Genomic DNA, 22,752 nt, shown 5'->3' with positions numbered 1-22,752 from the left:
TCTTATATTTCTACTAGTTTGCAAACTTAAATTTTAGCAAGTCAATTGGCTTTACTTCTGAACCAAATGAGTAAAAATTATAAAGAGTTTCTATGTTTTGCATTATAATTCTCTCTTTAGTCAGATTCCAGATTGTTATTCAATACGGTAAAATTACATTACATCACTCATTCAGAATTTACGATCACTGAAGGACACAAAGGCTGATATGGAAGGAAATCTACAATGTATTAATAAAAATAAGAAACTGCAGGCCTTCTGATACTATTCCTAGGACCTGCTTATTAGTAACACACAAAATAATTACAAATAATCCTTTGATAAAAGCAATATCATATTTCTTCAAACTGTATCTCCATGATGAAAATTAGTTGTACCACAGCATATAGTGAAATATATCTTAGACATTACTTCTAAAAGTGTAGGTCAGAAACCTAAGATATCATTTGATCCAGCCCAAGCATTCAGACAGGTAAGGTACCATCAACTGCTTTTTACAGGTTCTGCAACTTTATGTTACTAAAACTAAAATTTCTTCATTGAAATAATATGGCTCTTTCCATTAAATTATACTGACTTCTTCCTATTTAGGACAGATTTGTGAGGCCTCAGTGGACATGACAGAAACTTCTTATATTCTTAAAAGTCCACGAGTCAACAAGATTTATTTGGCAAGCAAGCCATTGCTATGGGGTAAAATTCCTGATACACAGCTAGTGTGCATATTGTACGTAGATATTTGGAGAAGAAGTCAGCCTAATTGAAGAATCACAGAGGTGGTTACTGTAAGACATATAGCTTTAAAAATATAGAATTGGATATTCAAAGGGCCCCATATATGATCAAGTTCAATACCTCAACTAGATAGAGAAAAAAGTTCAGACTAGAGATATTATTTTCCCCAAAATTGACAGAAATAACAGTTTTATATCTAGGATATCTCAAGTTTTATATCTAGGATTTCTGACTCCTAGTCCAGTGCTCTTTCTACAATATTTAAGCCACCTCAGTCAAAAAAAATGTATTTTAATTTCTATGTTTTATTAAGTGACAAGATTATCTGCACTAACATTTGCCAAAATAAAACTGTTACGGAAGGTGTCACATGAGTGGTTAGGTTTCATGGTTTCATTGTTCTCTGTAATGGCAACTAATGAAGTTTCAATATTCTAGATTGTATTAGGCTTTTGCCTCCTTGAACATTTGGGGAATTATCTTAAAAAAAAATCAAACATAAAGTTTTTCCCATGATTTAAAATGCCTCATTGATATAAAATCCAGGCTGCAATAGGCATTTTTTAGCACACTTTTGTTCTGAGAAAGAAGGCTAGTCAAAAATATCATAACCTATAAGAAAAAATCAAGCACATTAGGTTCCTTTCCTTGTTTTCAACATTATCTATATCAACATATCCAAAAGAAGGATTAAAATAACTCGATTATAGCTCAATTACTCAATTACTCTTTATTGATTGAATAGTATCAGTCATAGGTATGGCCCCTCACTTGTGTATAATCTGGTAATAATCTCGTGGCTGAGCTGGTAAACAGCTGGTAAGAGAAAACCAGGATTGAGTATATTAAGTCACAGGGTCTAGATTTGCAAAAGGACACCTTTCCAAAAACAGACATTATATCTGGTACATTGAAACATAAAAAAACAAGAAGTAACTGAATGACACAATAGAACTTTAGTCTTGCCACTGTGAGTACATCTGCCCTGGAATTGAACATACATGCAGAATGCAGCTTATTCATACTGAAACCTGAAAGGTGTGTTAGTCAACGAATATGGTACAGACACAGTTTCACTGATAATGCCACTAAAAATGGAGAATATCACATCTGATCCAAAAAGTTCAATGAAACAAAACAATCTCTTCAACTCACCGTTCCTGTTGTGCCCAATGAAAGGTGATTCATCTGCTGTGTCAGGGGGCCCATCATGTTGGTTGGTTGCATTGACATGGGATGGTCCATGGTTGGTGTAATCACAGCACCCTACAAGCATATGCAAGGTCCATTTGAAAACATATCCTACAAGGAAGGAGACTTCTTACAAATAAACACAGTAAACTGTAAATGTGTGAACATCAAATATTTTTACTTTTTTACTAAAAAGGCTAAATTCAACTGTATATAATTTTTATGTCCATTCATGTAATTTTGTGCTTGTCTGAATAGATGCCATTAACAACTTCCTTTCTTCTGAGGTAATTTACCTGTGATGTACCTAAAATATGTCACTTACATTTTCATTTTTTGAGGTAGAATGTATTGAAAGAAATCATCTATATCCTCTCACCCATTATTCTAAATATAAACTTCTCTGACTGAAAAATATGAACATTAGTGGAAATTCTCTAATTTTCTTGTTATTTGATAAGACTTGGTTTATGTCATTTATCTATTATTTATTAATACATAGATAATTCTTAGTCACCCCAATGCAATCTACTGCTAAGAGGGATAATGCTGACCCACATGGGTTTCTGAACTAGATCTCTTTGAAGGATATATTAAAATCTATCACTGATAATCTAAAAATCAAAATTACTATTTCCCATTTGTTTTTCTCCTAACCTTTTACCTGTTTTCTATCTGTCTATATTTTAGACACAAGACAGAATGCCAAACTCTGTTAAAGCTGGTCAAATTTTTATGTCTATCCACAATTTTTTTAAAAAAGTGTTAACTTTTAAATCAGATGTTAAGAAAAGTGGATGTCTATAATATGTTTTTTGATTTATTATCATTGTTGGGGATAAAAGAAATTACAGACATTTTAAAAAACTTCCATCCATATGCAAAGTATCCTATGGTGAGTGAAGAATGGAGCTAAGTCATTTTATCCTTCCCTTTCTCTTTCTCTACTCTGGTACTTTCCTTGTAGTAATTAACTTGGAGAATGAAAAAATATTTTTAAAAAGCAAACTTAAAAAGCTAGAATTGGATGGAATCTTTGAGAGTATATAATTTCAATGTTTATTTAAAGATTATGATAAAAGTAGAAATATGTTTTATAACAACCCATTTAAATACCCAGTTATGATAAAATGATTATATATCTGAATAAATTATTTCCCTAAACATTATTTTTCTCACTGGACAGATGCATGGAGATGGCCAGATCTTGGCACCCAAACTAATTACCCACAGCAAGTGCTTCCTAAAATGCTTTTGCTCAAACTAAGCAATTCTTCTTGGTATTATCAAAATTCAACTTCCTGACTATATCTGTAAAAAAGATCAGGCTATCACTCTGCCTTCCCTATGGGCTCCTCCCCATTAACTTTCAGAGATAATAGAAATTGAGCCAAATATTTGGAAATGCTTGATACACAGGGCCAGCTTTGTTCACAAAGACATTTAGACTTTTCAGTAGGAATCAATCAGAAAACATGTATGTTATTTTAAAGGTCTATAGCTTGTAAATATACACAATTGTGCATTTGTGTTGTTTGAATTTCTCGATGCTTCTGTGAATTGTCATTCATCAGGATGCCTCTTAAATGAGAAACATAAGATAAGCTTTTACTTAATTATAATTCAGAGACACAGCACTTTTCTTTCCGCTGCCTGAATCTTTTTAACAAAAGCGTCTTTATTGTTTTCCTTTTTTAAAAAAATACTTACTGGCCTTCATTTCAGGTATTTGTTGTGCCAGACCAGAAGTAAACACTTTAAGAAGAACTAGGGTTCTTCTTAAATCACCTAGGGATAAATTATAGAATAACCTCAGAGTTAAGATGGAAGTCCTGAAGCATTTCTTTTCAACCAAAAAGTGGCACTTCGACAACATTCTAATGCTTAGCAGGTGCGAGACTTCAATTCTCTTCTTGAACTCAAGACAGGTTATCTTTTTAGAATATTTGCCCCTAGACATTCCAACATGCAGCGAAACTGTCACAATCCCAGAAACACCTCAATTCTAAGCAGCTTGCTCTAGCCACAAAAAGGATCATTCATGTAAATCAGAGATAAAAACCAAATTGTGTTTGGTAAGGATACTTTCTTCTCAATGCCCTGGAGGTTGTCTCATTCCCCAGGAGTGTGGTTTTTTTTAAAGGCAATATGCAAATGAGGTAGGTGAGCATGTGATAGAACAATCAAAATTCATGCACGATGAGAAGGATGGAATGCCTGCACTTGGAATTAATTTTGGAAGAATTGTCTGGTCTCTTTGAGAATCTTTTCTTTGAAAGCAGTGTTTGGGGACTCATTTCATTACAGATGTCACAGAGTGAGTGCTGCTTCTGTGTATAAACCAGAAACCTGACAATCAAAGGAAAGAGTAAGAAGGGATTTATCATTATTTGGAATTGTAAATAGCAACATTAGGCACAGAGTGGAAAATAATGTAAGGAGACCAGTTACTGCACATAAATGAACAGTTATTTCTAAGCAGATCAGTTACTGCACATCCATAAAAAATAAAATAAGCATTCTTGGGGGAGGATAGGCAAGAATGTAGAGTCTTATTCACATTCAATAAAAATATGCAGTGAAAAAAATCCTACAAATTATTAAGAATACAAATTGTTTAATCTTAAGGGAATGGAAGAAATGTACAGTCAGGGAGCAAACTGGAAGTAACTAGTAGGAACTCCTGGGAGAAATGAATTTTCTTAATGATACTTTATCTGAGACAGACAACTTAGAGAGGTTTAGTGTTGGTTATCTACAGCAAAGGGGGTGTTTGTCAGCCACTTTGCTTAGTAAAAACTACAGAATCTCTTTTGTATTGTGTATTCCATGAATAAATAAATACAACGGAAGAAGAGGAAAGCCTTATGGTTAGTTTGGCAAAGCCAGTACCCGCAACCTTAACTTTGACTTACTAAATGAACTGTCAAATCCACTCCAACTCAATACATTTAAGCCATAGGCTGAAGAGTGTGTGTGACAGATGTTGCCAACACGTTAAGCATAACTTTGTTTGCTTGAGATGTATAGGATGTGGTGTCTGACAGAGTTCCCTTGGCAAGCGGCAAAGCAAGAATAAACTGATTTTTCATTCTAGCCATCTCTGGATGTCTGGGTTTGCTCAATGTTTAAGCTGCAAAGAAAAATATTGTACAATGCTATAATTCCACTAAAAAACACAATGACCAAACAGCTGATGGAAACGTCTGGTCCTTTCTAGCCGTTGCCTTTGCAAAACAAAGCTGCTCCCACTCAAGAGACAAAGGGTGGATCTGGTTGCCCTAGTTCTGAAATAAACAATTTCGACAGTAATTTGGGTAAAGTTTCCAAAGATCATCATGTGTGGCGTAAATATATCTGACCCAAGGCCAGAAAAGCATCTGTGTTGTTAACCTTCTGCCAATGCTTGAAAGAAATTTGAAGTCTTTGAAAGTTCCATATTTTAATTTCCCAACTGAAATACAAAACCATTGGCAAATCAGGGAAAAAGCACGTGTGGTTTCTCTCCCATCTAGAGCACACGTCGCTGGCTTAGCACCTGCATTAATCCCAGATGAAGAACCACAATAAGAAGAATTAGCTGCATTAATATTCCTGTGATAGTATTCTAGCTCAGTGCCACCCCAACTATGGTTTGTGGATCAGTAGCAGCAGTAGACAAAAATTAGATTCTCTGGGATTCAGGCCTTGAAATCTGTGTTTTAGCAAGCTCTCCAGGTGACTCTGATATACCCTAAAGTTTAAGAAGTTTGCTCTGTCTAAAAACTGCTACTGTATAAAGCCAGTGTGACAGTTCTTACACGCAAACAAGTGACTTTATTTTATTTATGCTGTTTCTCAATTATTTGTTTGAATCGTCTTTTTACAGGACATGGTCTTTTATGTGATAACCACGTTACATCTTGTTAAAAACATTCAAAGGGGCTAAGCCTGCATTTTGATGGGCTGACCTAGAAATATTACCTGAATAATCACACCATATAATCACTGAATAAGTGTGATGACCTGACACGCTTCAGTTTGATCAGTTTGGCTTGTGTTATAACACATTGGGAATCCTTCGTATTTGGACTCTTAGTAGCCTTGTATTTGAACTCACAGAAATGGAGAAGTAAAAATAAAATTATTTGGATATAAGTGAAAATAAAGAAAAAACAGCATCCCTTTTTTTCTCATCTTATCTAAATGCCTCAAGTCAAAATGTCTGTGATCTGTATTATACTATTGCCTACAGTGATTCACACAAAAGTATATATGAATTTTTAAAAGGGGGTTTTAAGTCACGATTTCATTATTTTATGCATCTGATTTTTGCTAGTTTTTAATATTCCTAGAATAAATATCTAATAGCAACAGAGATCTCATAATATAAATGGCACGAAGGTAGCTTAACTTGAGGAATAGCTGTCCAAATGCAGTGTTCTGCAATATTAGCGTGCAACATTCCTTGTCTTGTAGTATATGTAGGGATGTCTAATTTCTTTCATTTGTTGATGTCAGTAGTTTTGTTTTGTTTTTATGAGGGTTCAGGGTTTAAGAAAGGCTTTTGTGGGGAGAATAAAACAAAAGGAGTAAGAAATGTCCCTAATTCTTAGAAACAATCATTAATCCTTGTCTACCTCCATAGATAAATTTCCAACCAACATGGTGGTACAGTCTGACTTTTAAAAATTATGTTTGAAACCCAAAAGCTGTGGCAAAGGTGGTAGCCTTTAACTTTGTAAGGATTTGACAAATGCTGGAGGTATGGGAAATGATAAATTACATGGTAAGCCAGAAGCCACACTGCCCCTAGAACTTCATTTTAGCACTTAATCTCTCCCTCCCCTTTATTATTCTCTACTTGCTTCTTTCCACATTACATCTTTCAAGAGGGAAGACATTATGTTTACACAACTTTTGTAATCTCTACAAATAGGAACTGCATGCAGTAAGTACTCAAAACAGTTTTTGTAAATTAATTTTATATATCAGCACCACTCATTTTCAGTTCAATGACAAATGGTAAATATTTACTAATATTTCTGATTTTGATTGTTTATTCTAAAAGGGTTGAAATTATGTTGTTTTGTTCACCACTGTCTAGTGTCTATAGTGCTGTTTATAGTAGGAGGTATAAAATATATGCTTCATAAGTGTTCACCGAAAGAATGATGAAAGAATAAAACTTCCAATCGAAAAGGAGTTAGAAATGTTATTTTGAGATTGCTAATTAAAATGGATCACTCCAAACTCCTGAGAAAACTTGTTCTCCCAAGGGGCAGTTCAGTTTTAAAACCATAGTTTAACTCACACATGTGCATTTATGATATCTTCAATCACCATCCCCTTAAAGATGAAATCCAAAATTTGCTTGATGTAAAAAGTTTGACTAATGCTATATAAGATATATATGTATACATATATATATATATATTAGAATAAAAAGTATGTCTATATGTACATATGTTATTGGTTCTCAACCAGGAGTGATTTTGCAATGTCTGGTAACATTTTTGGTTATCATAACTGCAGAGGTGCACTATTAGCACCTAGGGGGTAGTGGTTGTTGATGTTGCTATACAACCTACAACACAGAGAACAGTTACCCAAGATAAATAATTATCCAGCAAACCCAGGATTCATGCTAGGGTTCAGAAACTCTAGCACTAATACATACATATATCAATAAGCTCCATTTATACAAAGTAAGGAAGAATTTGAAAGGCAGTAACTAGAAAAATGCCACAAAGTATTCATCTACAGTCTCTTCCCTACAACTAATAGTACATTTTAGATCTATGGCAAGATTATGGTTATAATATACACCAATTTCCCAAATTCTATAATGCAATGAAAGAAAACAGGACTGTTCCATGACTTCCAATTGCTTTATAATTATTTTTGATTGCCAACTTATTTTGCTATTTATTTTGGAAATGGGGCAAACTAGAGCTGGGTTTCTCTTTCCAATGCTTGGACAGGATTAGACTAGTTGGCATGATATTTGGACTACTACATGGAGATATGTAGCTATGGGCTAGGGGTATAATGTTTAGAAGACATTTTCCATTGCTATATAAATGTAGAAGAGATATGTGCATGTACATAGATTTCCCAGTGACAGAATATCTATTAATTATGAACATAGGGTTTTTTCCCTTGTACTCTTAATGAAACTTTTAATTTCAGGTTGATTTTTGATTCAGTTACTAGTAACTGGAAGTATTATTTTTGAAGTTATAATATTAACAGACACTAAAGCCAAATTAGTTTTAGCCATGGAAGTCCCTTTAAAAGAATCCTAATTATATACTATGCCTATTCAACTGTGAATAATGGTTTCAATTATTGGTTAAGTACCTATTAATATAATAGTGTCATTTTGAATGAGAATATAAAGTAAATATGTCACATTGAAGTATTTCTTACCAAAGCAGGTACGTAATTAGGATTCTCAATAATGCTTTATTTTAATCCTTTAGACGTTTGTGCCTAAAACTACAGAAACATGTTTATCAGTAGCTTTTGGTGTTTTCAGTAGCTTCTTTAGAATCCTAATAGAGCGAGGTGTCTTTTAAATATATTGCATTATTGAGAGAGAGTTGAAAATCTGAGATTTTGAGGACCCTGTGGTCAAATGATCTTGCTGACTGAATATACAATAGGACACTTAATTATTTTGTCATTAAACTTGTACACTTGATTATAGAATTGATCCTCTTGAGATTATATATTTCTTACACAGATGGGTTACTATATTTTTTCCTTTTATTTTTCTACTTAAGGAGATCCTAGCTGCTGAGTCAATGAAAATATTATTTAGAGAAAGCTCCCAGGCCACTTCAGAAGGACCTTACAGCTTCAATGACAAAGAGTGAACTTGTGTTCACTGGCTTCTGATTCCAATCGCATAACTAATGAGGAGCTTTCAGCTGGGGGTGTCTACCACTCACAGATATGTGCGTCATAAAAATCCATGTGTTGTGGTGTAGATGATGTGAAAAAATGAGACTATTTGTATGAAAAAATTAATGGCATAACCATAGTCCGTTGTCTTCGCTTTGCAGGGCCCCGGTGGTATACAGCTTTCCTACACAGACATATTGCACGCTCCAAAATGTATTTAAAGGAATCAAAAACAACACAAGACAAAAAAAAAATCAAAGACAAAAGACTATTAAGCTATGACACTTAAAAATGAAATGATTAATCAAATATATTTCAGCTCCTTCTATACTTTTAGAAAGAAAACCGTTGATCTCTACCCACCAAATATTTCATAATAGAAAATTATATTTGAAATATTGAGATTAGCTAATAATTTTTTCTACCTTAAAAACTATATATATATATATATATATATATATATATATATATATAAAACTTTGAAGATGAGCAGACCAGTTTCTCCTTATGTTTTGTTCTAAGTGGGGATATAAGGGAAACAGTATTAAATGACCTCCTTTCCCAAAGTGCAACCTAGAGCTGAGTTAGTATTTCATAGTGGAAATGTCCTTTTTAAGACACTGGTACTGTTAAGTCAATGGCTATTCTACATGTGTTGGAGGAGTGTAAGGGTAGATAGGTGACAGACAAGACATTTTTTTCTATTCCCGCTTGTCTTATTGAGAAAGCAGTTAGAGTGAATGAGTCGTAGGGTCGCCCAAAAGCATGTGCTTTCTACTCTGTTGCAGCATTATCCCTGTTCAAAAGAGGCTTCTACAGGTAGGTCTGGGATGGCCTTGTTAGCATAGCACACATCATCTATGAGGATCACACAGCTTTCAATTTACCTTTCTAGCCTGGTCCCCAGCCCATACACATGAAGCCTCTCTTTCCACCACACTGTATTCCTCATCATTCTCTGGCCCGTCTTACCTCTTACCCTTGCTGCCTTGGCCTACACTGCTAGGCTTCTACAGCAGTTTGCATGTGTCCTCTAAGATTCTTATCAAATACTACATTCTGGGGGAACATCTCCTATGACTGACCCAGGCTACTGATCACTTGCTCCTCTCTTCTCCCATAACACTTTGCACACACTTCGATCATGATCAAACTTTATTTCTTCCCTGAATCCTACATTCACTGGTATCATTTGCAATACCTCATATATTTTTTAATGGTTCTGAGCTCAGCACAGTGTCTGTCATAAAACAGGTGCTTAGTTAATGGTGCTAAATGACTGAGTGAGTGAATGGCACTTGCTCACCAGCCAGGTCTCTGACGACTTTAACGGTGTGTGAAACAATAACAGCCGCTCCTTGCTCAACCTGGACAAGAAGATTCAATGGAAATAACAGAAGCATTCTCTGGCCAAAAAGATGGACTTAAAAGATCTATTCATACATTTCCTCTGCTTTTCTTTAACAATATCTCAGTCTGACCACTGCCAGCTTGACCTTCTCATCATTTAGTATGAAAATCCCAGGGCTTCTGAGAGCCACACCCCACCCAAGGAAGTTTAACATTGGAGTTCACAACATGATTTCCACTCTGTGGAAGAATTATTTATGCTCAGTTAAATGCTGCAAAATGTTCTGTACATATTACAGCCAAGTGTACCGTCACAAATGGAGGTTAAGGTTTTTTAAATTAGGACTTCGTTATGCCATGAACTGTTTTAGTAGCCATGTATCTGCCTAAGATTCTTGTCAAACCTTGTCATGTGATAAGAAATGCGTTATTCATTTGTACAGCAATCACTTTGTATACCTCCAAACACATTTTCAACTTACGGAAGTTTCAAGCATACATCAGATGCAGTATTCAGGCCAGCCTTCTTCCAAATGATAAGGCAAACAGGGTTCCCAGCAGAAGTCTGAATATTTATGGGCCTCATCTTTTGTCTGGTAAAATGTTTATCCGGCTTTAACTAGCACTCAGGACTGTGAGCTGTCATAAAACTTCTCATTAAAAACTTCTCCTTACTGACAAACAGACTGAAAGACCCGGTTGCAAATCCTTTTCAAGGTCTTGTAAATCCTATTGGCGAATTGGCCTGGAAAATCATTGCTCCAACCACAGGGGTGATCAAGAGGAAAAGCTGTCTGTTATCTTACTTATGGCCATCGTTTATAGCGCAAGTTGCCTAAATATGTCACAAGGCACCTCAATTTTGGCTATTACTGGGAAAGCAGCTATTCCTTGTCCTGCAATTTGCTACAAAAAGCACTTTATTTTGTGGTCCCTCAGAGAATATTTCTTTTCTCCTTTAAGATATTTTTAGGAATTTGCCTGGGTAGGGCTGGCAACTTAACTAGCTCTAAGGATACAGGTGTGAAGTCACGACCCTATTAAAGAACTAATTTACTCCTTTTAAAGCACACTTTCTATTAGTATTATTATTGCTAACATGCTTCAAGCTCAGTATATACCCTATTGATGACATGTTCTGTAGTCTAATGCTGAGATAAAATATGTCTTGGTATAACAGGCATATTTTAAGATTAAAACTTATACATTAGCATCCAAACAAGTTACATTCTGAGGCCTTCAAGATTTCAATTAATATATTTAAAACTGTCCAGCTGCGATAAAAGACAGCTTTATCTTGTTATCCTTCAGTGTCCTATTTGCTTCAGGATTTATGCAAGAAACTTAGTTACATGTTTTATTCCACCTCGATTTTATTGCCATTTCTCCTAAGCAGTAATACTATATGAGTAATTTTAATTTTTTTTTGTTGTTGTTTAATAGAATGTTCTTAAACTCTACTACCTTGTTTCTCAAAGTATGGCCTGGGACTGGATACTATCATCAGGGAGCTTCGTACAGAATCTCAGGTCAACCCCAGCCCCACTAAATTAGAGCCTGCGCCAGCTGAGTTATATTCACAAGAAGCTTTGGAAAGCTTAGCTCTACATTTGATCAGGGCTCTGAATGAATTTTCTATTGCATTGCTTCTAAAAAGATTCTTGGTTTGACTCTCAATCATTTTGTTAAGTCCTTTGTTTGTTCTTGCTTGAGAGCCAGATAGCTTGGAATAATATGAGTAATATTAATATGACTCCTTGTTATAATCACAAACAACTAGTAATATTTAGTATAGTTTCTCAATCATCTCCATAGGATTTCTGCCTTTACCCATAAAATCTCCTTTAACAAAAAAATTCCCTTTCTTTTCCTATGACATATTTTCATGGCAACCTTCACACTGAAACCTCCATTCTTTCCAAATAATGTCATCTGCTTCACCAATGAGTTAGAAATAGCTATGACAGCCAAGCATTAGAAGAGATGGTATATGCTGTGTAAAATAGTAAGAGTCAGTAGAGAAATATTTTGGTTAGCTCAAGATACATACCATAAAAATAAGGTGTTAGAAGTAAAATTCCCAAATATTCCTGCCTGTTAAGACTTGATTAATCAAAAGTGCTACAATAAGTTTAAAAATTAAAGTTCTAAAAAAGTCTTTCTTGCCTTGGTGTTTCTTCTGAACTCGTGATCCAAATTTCCAACTACTAACTGAATCCCATGTACCTCAAAACTACTAGGTCCCACTCTGAATGTTGTCTTCCTCTTTCATTCTCAGAGTATATTCTTTCTTCTCTGCTTGATTCTCGGAATAACAAAGAAACTGCCAAGTCATCTTGATCGTTTCCTTCTCCCTCATCAGCCATAACAACTCAGTCAGGAGTCAAGTCTTGTCAGAACGACATCATAAATTCCTTTACATCTGTTTTTTCTCTCTCTTTTTTTTTCCCCTGAGATGGAATTTTGCTCTTGTTGCCCAGACTGGAGTTCAATGATATGATCTCGACTCACTGTAACCTCCACCTCCCAGGTTAAAGCCATTCTCCTGCCTCAGCCTCCCGAGTAGCTGGGATTACAAGGCATGCGCCAACACGCCCGTCTAATTTTGCATTTTTAGTAGAGACCGAGTTTTTCCATATTGGTCAGGATGGTCTTGAACTCCCGACCTCAGGTGATCTGCCCACCTCAGCCTCCCAAAGTGCTGGGATTACAGGCGTAAGCCACCGTGCCCAGCACTGTTCTTTCTTTAAGATCTTATTTTGACCAATCCAGTTACTTCTTGTGGTGAACCTCTGCCATTCATGGATGCAGAAATTTATTTTTTAATACTCTTCAGATGTCATTAGTTCCCCCTAATGTGAATCCTACCTCTTCAATGTAGAATTGAATTTTTTAAAAAAGAAAACCCTTCTAAAAACATTCCCTACACCCTTTTGCTGCTAGATATAGATTTGTGACTTCTGCTAATCAAAAGCACCTGCAAGGGAATTAGAGTTGAAAGACTAATAACAAATGAGCAAGGAATGTGACATCCATTTTGCTGGTGGGGTTGTGGAAAAGTAGCAAAATTTCAAAGTGTGCAGCAATGGCAGCAATTTCCTTACCAGAGCAGAGTGGAATGGTTTGGGCGACAGCAGTGACAGTACTACCCCTTTGGTCATGTAACAGGGTATATATAAAATTGTATTGTGCAAGATATTCAGCATTTATTTGCTATCACCTTTATCTGTTGCAAAGATTTCTTTTTCTATAGCAACTATATGAAATAAAAGTATGTGAATTTTATTGTTTTTAATTTATTTTCAAAGGCAAATGGGGTGGGAAATCAAACTTATAATTATATCAAAAATAGTTCACTAAGATGTCTTTATTTTTCCTCACTGCTCCTTTAACAGAAACAAATAGGACTTTATGTTTACTAACTGGAATTCACTTTGAAATATTTATCATTATGTGGCCTTGATGACACAGCATTTTTATATTACCTTACAAAACTTCTGTAAAAAAATAACATGGGGATGCAAATACATTGAAGAAACTTATTGCAAAAACATGATTTCTGACCTCTCAGCCTCCAGCCAAAATTATACTGATGTATTAAGGTTATCCAAGAGAAAATTATTCAGAACCAGTTTTTTTTTTTCCTGCCATTATTTTTTCCTAGCACTCCCTTCCTTTTCTCATAGATTATACATGGGCTAGGCAAGGAAATGAATGGTCAGCAAAATCAGGCGATTTGACAACTGTCAGAGATTTTTAACATATACTTTTGCTTTACTGCATGCAAGAGCAAGCTGAAGCCATCTGCCTACCAACAACACATCTTTCATTCCCATTATAGAGAAGAACGCCCCCACCTCATCATTGAAACACAGTCTTCAAAGGCACGTTGTTTTTGCTTATCCCTATTGTGACAGATGTTTTATATCATCTATCCCCATGTGCTAGTTTATCTGTGATGGACTGCCTACTCTTTGCAGCCAGCTGTGGAAATAGCTCCATTGTCAACTGTGGTCACTCTCATTCCAATCCTGTGACTTCACTGAAGACCACATCCAACAGCAAGAAAAACAAACAGCCCTGATCACTTCCTTGAAAACATGTTCAGGGCAGGAGGTAGGCTGTCTCTAAAAAAGCTCTCTTTATGATGTATGTGACAAGGGAGAGGCAATATTATTTGAAACCCTCACGTGTCATTGAGTTAGCCAATGGAGGTAATCCCTAAATTAAGGAATAATGAAGCAATAGCATCTGTGGGCATGATTCAGGTGAAAACATCTCGTTGATTCAGTACCACTTCAATTAGTTTGAGTATGCATCAATCATTTATTTTCTTTTCATTGTATAAAGTTCCCACGAGAAAATATTTACACCAGCAGCTTAACCAACTTTTTGAAATACTGTGAAAAGACTATAACTATATTGTTTTAAATAGATAGACAATCGATGTGAATTCTCTGTGGCAGAATAATACCCTGATATTAGGATATATTTTTAGAAACAAAAATAGATCTGTTTTTAAAGAAGTCTATCTTAGCTGGCTTGAAATTGATAAAGCAATACTTTTAGTAGTAAGAATTGTGTCAACTTGAAATATTGAGGGGGGTACTCAAATTATATGTACATATGCCAAACTGTCTGCAATGTTAGAGCCTTCATAACTTTTTAAAAGATATTTTGGTACTGTACAGTGTTTAGACTAAAGAATATTCATTAATTCATTCATTCACAAATGCTGAGCTTCTATTTTATCTTGCTGTGAAATAAATTAGAGTTAACTTACGGTTAAATAACTTTAACAAGCTATAATAGAGTAAGTTTCAAAAATGCAATATAAAGTAATCAAAGAGATTACAATTTTCCACAAAAGTAAACATCATTGGAGATGCCATGTCCTTTTCTGTCTTTTTTTAGTCTAAAATATTCACTGGGTGATGCTACTACCATTCAACTCCTAGAGTCACAGTTGAGTCTCAAGACTGGCATCTTCCACTGTAAGTTAAGGGACGGTCTATGTTGAGCAAGCCTGGATGTGTTGCTTCAGCAGCAGGCTCTGGGTCCCCAGGAATAAGCCTGAGATCACTGAGCATCAAGCTCAAAAACAGACTGTAGGAAGGAAATAGCTCTAAAATATGATGAAGACTTGTAGACACACCAGATGGCGTCTAAAAACATGGCTCAAGTGTCATCTTAGTAATCGAGAACAAAAGTACCTTTATTGAGACCCTGAAGTCTCAAGGCATGGATGGCTCATCTCTGAAGAGTTGGCTATAATTACATTTCGTAATTCCTGTTGTTATCACAGCTCATTATGGGGAGAGCCCTCTTTCTCCTTAGCTCTGATCAATGCCAGTTTTCAACCCACTGGTTAATTGACTGGTAATATTTTATTGTGTCATTCTTCCTGACAATTTTTCCTGTCCCCCTCCCGCTCCCCTCCCAACACCAGCCCCACCAAACAGTCTGTCAGTTGATAGCTTTTAGCATTTGCATGGCAATGGGATAGGAAATTCAGCTAACCCACATATTCTGAGTGGTGATTTTGACTATAGTGGGTATTTTATAAAGGGTTAAAAAAACTAAACCAGGCACAGTGGCTTATGTCTGTAATCCCAGCAATTTGGGAGTCCAAGGCAGGCAGATCACCTGAGGTCAGTTCATGACCAGCCTGGCCAACATGGAGAAACTCCGTCTCTATAAAAATACAAAATTAGCCAGGTGTGGTGGCGGGCGCCTGTAATCCCAGCTATTTGGGAGGCTGAGGCAGGAGAATCACTTGAACCTGGGAGGCGGAGGTTGCAGTGAGCCGAGATGGCGCCACTGCACTCCAGCCTGGGCAACAAGAGCGAAACTCCATCTCAAAACAACCACCACCACCACAACAACAAAAAGTCAAATTATAATTCCATGATTTCTTCATAGGCTAGACCCAACAAATATTAATATCCAAAGACCTCGGTGTAAGACCTTCCTTTTAAAATGTATTTTTTACACAGCACCCCCAAATGTACACAATTCAAACTTAATTAAAAATAATAAAACTTCCTTGGTTTATAATCATAGCTGAGTTTTTTTTTTTTTGTTTTTTTTTTTTTTTTTTTTTTTTGAGACGGAGTCTCGCTCTGTCGCCCAGGCTGGAGTGCAGTGGCGCGATCTCGGCTCACTGCAAGCTCCGCCTCCCGGGTTCACGCCATTCTCCTGCCTCAGCCTCCCGAGTAGCTGGGACTACAGGGGCCCACTACCACACCAGGCTAATTTTTTTGTATTTTTAGTAGAGACGGGGTTTTACCATGTTAGCCAGGATGGTCTCGATTTCCTGACCTCGTGATCCGCCCACCTCGGCATCCCAAAGTGCTGGGATTACAGGTGTGAGCCACGGAGCCCGGCCTGAGGTTTTTAAGATAATTATTTTATGTATATTCATTGAGGGCCTTAATGAATCAGGAAATTGTTGTTAAAGTTAAAAAATTATATTCCAAGGATATATCCAAATATGAAATGATGATTTCACCCCATCCTAGTGATACAGCTATAGTGTGAACTCAGATGGGTAAATCATCTTTTTAGGATATTGTTTTTTGGATGAAGGTAGTAGTGTGCAAAAATTTCAGAAAAATAGAACACTTTTTATTTACCTATGGCTTTGGAAAACAACCATAAAATGCGGTGCTTAGTTTGGCATTCTTTTAAACATTTACATTGTGAAGAACAGTAATCATACTTTCCAATTTACTCATATTACAAAATTTCTAGTAGTCAAAGAATAAATGAGCTTCTCAGCTTTTCAGTTTATAGACACAAGGGGAGTAGGAAATCTGCTGGACAATTTCAAATGTCAAAACTTATCGCACAAGTGAATGGCAATTCACATTTCATTTTATTTGGTCTCAGTCACCTTTCTTGATCTGGTTTGATTATAATCCCATGTGGCTAATTTTCAGCAGGTCTATGAGGACCTTGCTTCTTATTACTGCCATGCATGACCTTTCCCTTGAGTCAGACCTCCAATAAGTAGTCATGGGTCAGTTTTCCCCTAAGTACGTTAAAAAAAAAAAAAGTAGAGAGATCAATAATGGAACAACTGGCTATTCTAAAGGGTTCTGGAGTTAATATTCTAAAATCATATTATATCCACCAAATTATTTCATAATTATTTTCCTTAAAATCTGGGTGTAGGAAGAAGCAAAGAGATCATGAGGTGAACAACGTGGGAGCAAAGTTTGTGAATGAAGTGACAGAAAAGTTGACAATGTACAATGCTGAAAGCAGCAGGAGCAGTTGTCTCAGGCAGTGACAGCATTATGCAACCAGGGCTGCATAATTTTATAGGAAAATGGAACCTGCAGCTAGAATTCCTGCCCCTTGAATGTAGTTCAAGGCCGGATTCCCTAGGCCTACACCTTGAAGTCATTCCAGGTATTAAAACAAAAATTGTCGAAGATAGAGAGGTTATTAAACACATGTATGTTTTGGTTATAATTACTAAGAGACAAGGATTTACACTGAAAATGGAGAGGGACAGCTGACAAAAATTAAAACTGGGATTAGCAAATGGAGCAATGATTGACTTCACAAAGTTCACATGAAGCAAGCATACACACACCTGTATGAGATAGAAGTGAGATCTGCATGCATTGAAGTTCCACAGCTTGAACAGCTGCATTTCTCCCCCAGGAAAGCTTAATTTCTCTATTTTCTTTTATGCAAAATTCTTTTTCTGGCTCTTTATTTCACCTGTACATCTCTGACTTTCTGGAAAAGATGCCGTAGTCCCCCATGCCGTGGATGGATAATTCAATATTGATATTATTTTTCAACAGGAATGGTCTGGTACCTTTTTCTTTCATTTAGTGAGTCAGTAGCTGGTCAATAAAATCCACTGGATTTGTTCCTGTAGTGTTATAATGTCTGTGTTTAGCAAATTATTCTCAATGCCATTACATAAATGCAGGATTATAAGTAAAATTTCCTAAGTAGTTTCAAAATTTAATTAGGAAAAACTCTTTAAAAGAGTAGGAAATATTCCACCTTTATTAAAAATTGTTTTCTCATTGAAAAAATAATTCGAGCATATATAAAAAGAAAAAAGATAATACTTTTTGCTTGTTTTTATAACTGTTTTTAGTTTTACAAGTAGATAATATCTAATATAAGGAAAATGAAAAAATATTACTTTAGAAGAAATTATTCATTTTGGGTTTGATTCAGAGTTCTTTGATCTTTTAGATGTAATATGTAGGGTTTTGAAAAAAAGTCTCCTCTTAAAAAATTAAATAAAATTGTTGTGTAATGCCCAAAATTAATTATATGCTGCAATAAACCATCTTACGTGTAGAAATTGAAAAGAATGTTAGCATATAGTTTTAGATACTTTCATATAATTTTCTCATAGCTATCTAATCTACTTTTTATAAAGTGCAAACAATGTCATTAATTTGATAACCTGAAATAGCGCTACAATATTTATAATATTAAGGTGGGTCTTATTCAGTGATTATGAACATTAAAAATAAGGTATGTTTACCTCAGACATATCACCCAGCATAACATAACTGAGACAAAAAGAATTAAATTATGGTACATTTGGATGCATGTGCCTGTCAGAATCAAAGCTTTCAACTAACTTTGGGACAGAAAGAATTAAATTATGATACTATTTGGATGAACGTGCCTGTCAAAATCAAAGCTTTTAGCTAAAACATAAAACTCCTTTCCACTTAAGGTGTAATGATAGGATGGCTAAAATATTTAAAAAAATCTTACTTTATATGCTAATGTAATTGGCATTAAAGGACATAGACAACATACTAATATTTTATCTTTCATATACAGAAGAACCCAATCATAATTTTTTATTAACCTGCCAACTTGATTTACTCTAGGTTAAATTATGTAACCTGAAATATCAAAATTTAATGAAAAAAATCAAACCAGATATAATGAAACAGAGTTGGCGTTAACTGAATTGAAACATACCTGTCCCAGCTCTGCCACTAACTTGTGTGATATTAGTAATGTCAATTAACATCTCTGAGTTTCACTTCCTTCATCCGTAAATACATTATCCTATTATATTCAGGTTTATCTTTTGTGATAGCACATATAATATTATATAACTGCCTCATGTAAAGACAGAGTGAAGGACTTCTCTGTACCCTGAATAAGTAGGACATTATTTCAAAGTATAGAAGACTCCAAACCCAAAAGACCGATGAACTTCTTGCTGATGCCTGGAATTTTCTAGAAGGTTCACAAACATTTTGTTACAAAGTAATAGGAAAAATATTGCACGCACTTAAGTCTACTGATAACCTCATTTACCCCAAGATGCTAATAACTAGATCAAATTTTTCAGGAGAAGTTTTGGGAGAAGCACCCACTGTTAGTTTAGTGGGAGTTGACGGCTGTTTTCTGCCTCCAACGACCCTCTCTAAGAGGATCCTACCAAATGCATGCACAAACACACACACATATGAGATTAGAGTCCCATGAATCTTTGTTCAATAGAATGTATGGCCAGTTTAATTTCTCATTCCTTAAAATACCGATTTGATTTATTTCTCTCTTTCCCAATACACTGCCAGTTTCATAAAGACAGGGACTATACGTAATGTATACTCCAATTAAATTTCTGAATATGGTGCAGCACATATCTGGCACATAGTGGGTTCTCTTTAAATGTTGTTTAAATGAAAAAGCAAGAGAGAAAGAATGACCTTTTGGAATATCTAAGCATCTTGAAGGAAGGACATCACCAAGTGAGAAGAAAAGATGTTGAAAATAATGGCTGGGGTTCTTAAAGACAAATCACAGCTGCTTGGTATTTTTACCAAAATCTGGCTCCAAATATTTAACATAATTTGCCATTGCATTTTTACTTTTTAAATTATTTTTCCCCTGCTGGAAGATACCTTCCATGAAGAGGGGATCTTTTTTTTGGTTTGGTTTTGTATTCGAACTGAATACAGAACGGTAGTGCCTGGCCGTAGCAAACACCCCAAAAAAGTTGGTTGAATGAATAGAGGAATGAATTACTCTGGTTTCATTTTTCCAATAAGTCACTAACTTCAGAGCAATTTAACATTTTAAGTGTTAAGGGAAAAAACTGGCAAAGAATATGAACTTTTTCATTGCTGTCATTCTTCCAAGGTCCAGGCAACAGACATGTTCTTGATTCTGCTGAAAATGTTTCAGGAATGAATTAATTACATGATAATTATAATTTGTAGCTCTTTAAAATTCTTTCAGAGGATTTTTAAATACCTTGAGATTAATAAAATTTAAAACAAAATTTTCTTCTCCTAAGGAATCTTTAATTTACAAATACACATACATTTTTCTGGAAATACAACCCACATGTTTCTTATTCACTTATAACACATATTTTTCTGGAAATACAACCCACATGTTTTTGGTTCTCCTTTTGCAGTATTTCATCACAATACTGGCTAGACTGATATGATAATTAACAGCCTGCTGTAGGACAAATATGTGCTTCCCCTGAACAGCCAATAAGTAAGTTTTCTAATAAAAGCAATACAAGGAATATCTAGCTGATTTCAGATTGACTCGAAATCCTATTTCTAATGACTTTTAAACAATTCAAAATGGGGGAAAAAAGCATATTCTCTTTCATGGATATTCACTGGAGATTATTAAACTTAACAAATTAAAGAAGAGAAGATATAATTTAAGCAATAATATGAGGTAATTTAGTAATTGTCTAATAAATTGAATCTGTATAGCACCAAAAGTAAAAGGAGAGAGGGAAAGAAAGATTTATCAGAGAGTACAGGGATATGAGTAAAAGTAGATGGGCTTTCCTCCTTGCATAATTTTGACTCTGCTAGGAAACCAAAGCTGTAATCACAATTTATTTCATTTTCTAGGACAGTTATAAGATGAAATTGTGTGAGCCAGAACATTTCTCATCTTATGCCTGACCATGTGTAATAGAAATGGACATGATCAAATGGTCGGACCATTCTGATTTACGTGGGACTGTCTATAACTTCCTAAGCAAGAGTGATTGCAGTAACAGGGCTGCTTTCTGAATTATTACAAATCAGAAATACAGGGAACACATCCTCGTCCATCTCAAGAGAAAAGACTAAAGCTACATGCTTTTGCGTTAGAAGTTTGTTCCAGGTGCAGAATTAAGTTTCTTGCTTCTTTGTTAGAATTACAAAAGTGAAAAAGTGACAAATTCCTTGATACTGGTTCAGATGTCAGTAATTAGATAGCACAGATTAAAGGTTTATATTTGAAATGTTTAATCCCTTTGGATCACAGGTAATATTCCACTAAAAGGACCTCCTGCTGATTGTCTGTCAATGAATCCTCACTCTTGACAATATCGGGCTGAACTTTATATTTAGAAAAATACACGAAGGAAAGTTAAATCTTGGAGCCACAATCCAATTTGTAAACATTTGTCTGGAGATACGGTCATACTGTTATGGGTTCTGAAGAAACTTACTTTAAACTTCTGCGATTTAAAATGTCAAATAGAACAGAGAAAAAAACACTAACAAAAAGCATGTATAAAATATTCAGGGCATGGAAAAACCCCACAGGAAAACATGATGTTCTTCAATAATTTAGCTCTCACATCCCCCTTTTTCAAGTTGGCCATTTGAAACACACTGGAATTAGTGAGTCACTCTGAGCTCATACTTCTATGATCAGTAAAAGTGGTTCTCATTACCAGCATCAACCAGAACGTTAGAGAAAAATACAGTTTAAAGCCCTAAAGGCCAAAGATGGGATTATCCAACAAAGCCTGAAATAATCTATTCTTGTCAATAAAGTAAAAGAAATGGATTGTTTTTAAGAAACACTCTATTCTAAAAGCAGTGGGAACCCTCCAGTGATAATAGTGTAGGGTTTATAAATCCCTACGTTCACAATGACTAACAATGAGATATATATATATATATAAACTGTAAGATAAACAGGACTTTTAAAATTTTCTTAGAGGCTTGACAAAAGAGTTTATTGCTTTCTTGGTTTTTACTAGGCAGAGGCTTGTTGCTGTGCTTTTCAAATTTTGTTGTTCTTCCACTAGCTGGGCTAGTGGCTATGGAAGAAAGACAATTTATTTATTTTTTATTTTTTTATGCTTTTTTTTTGTTGTTGTTGTTATACTTTCAGTTCTAGGGTACATGTGCACAATGTGCAGGTTTGTTACATATGTATACCTGTGCTATGTTGGTGTGCTGCACCCATTAACTTGTCATTTACATTAGGTATATCTCCTAATGCTATCCCTCCCCCCTGCCCCCTCCCCACAATAGGCCCTGGTGTGTGATGTTCCCCTTCCTGTGTCCAAGTGATCTCATTGTTCAACTCCCACCTATGAGTGAGAACATGCAGTGTTTGGTTTCCTGTTCTTGCTATAATTTGCTGAGTATGATGGTTTCCAGTTGCATCCATGTCCCTACAAAGGACACGAACTCATCCTTTTTTATAGCTGCATCGTATTCCATGGGGTATATGTGCCACATTTTCTTAATCCAGTCTGTCACTGATGGACATTTGGGTTGATTCCAAGTCTTCGCTATTGTGAATAGTGCCACAATAAACATA

At 35.4% G+C, this 22,752-nt stretch overlaps 1 protein-coding gene across 12 annotated transcripts in view; it reads right to left on the bottom strand.

Moving 5' to 3' along the window:
• Positions 1-22,752, bottom strand: part of RBMS3 (RNA binding motif single stranded interacting protein 3) — a 743,496-nt gene that overhangs the window by 83,949 nt on the left and 636,795 nt on the right. For all 12 annotated transcript variants that reach the window (XM_008009337.3, XM_008009341.3, XM_008009343.3 and 9 more), the window contains one exon: positions 1,891-2,001. In XM_008009337.3, coding sequence (XP_008007528.2) covers positions 1,891-2,001 — 111 coding nt within the window. The remainder of the gene's footprint in view (positions 1-1,890; positions 2,002-22,752) is intronic.

Source organism: Chlorocebus sabaeus, chromosome 15 (genome assembly GCF_047675955.1).
Source record: "Chlorocebus sabaeus isolate Y175 chromosome 15, mChlSab1.0.hap1, whole genome shotgun sequence".
Taxonomy (NCBI): Eukaryota; Metazoa; Chordata; class Mammalia; order Primates; family Cercopithecidae; genus Chlorocebus; species Chlorocebus sabaeus.
This window is presented reverse-complemented; position numbering and strand designations above follow the sequence as displayed.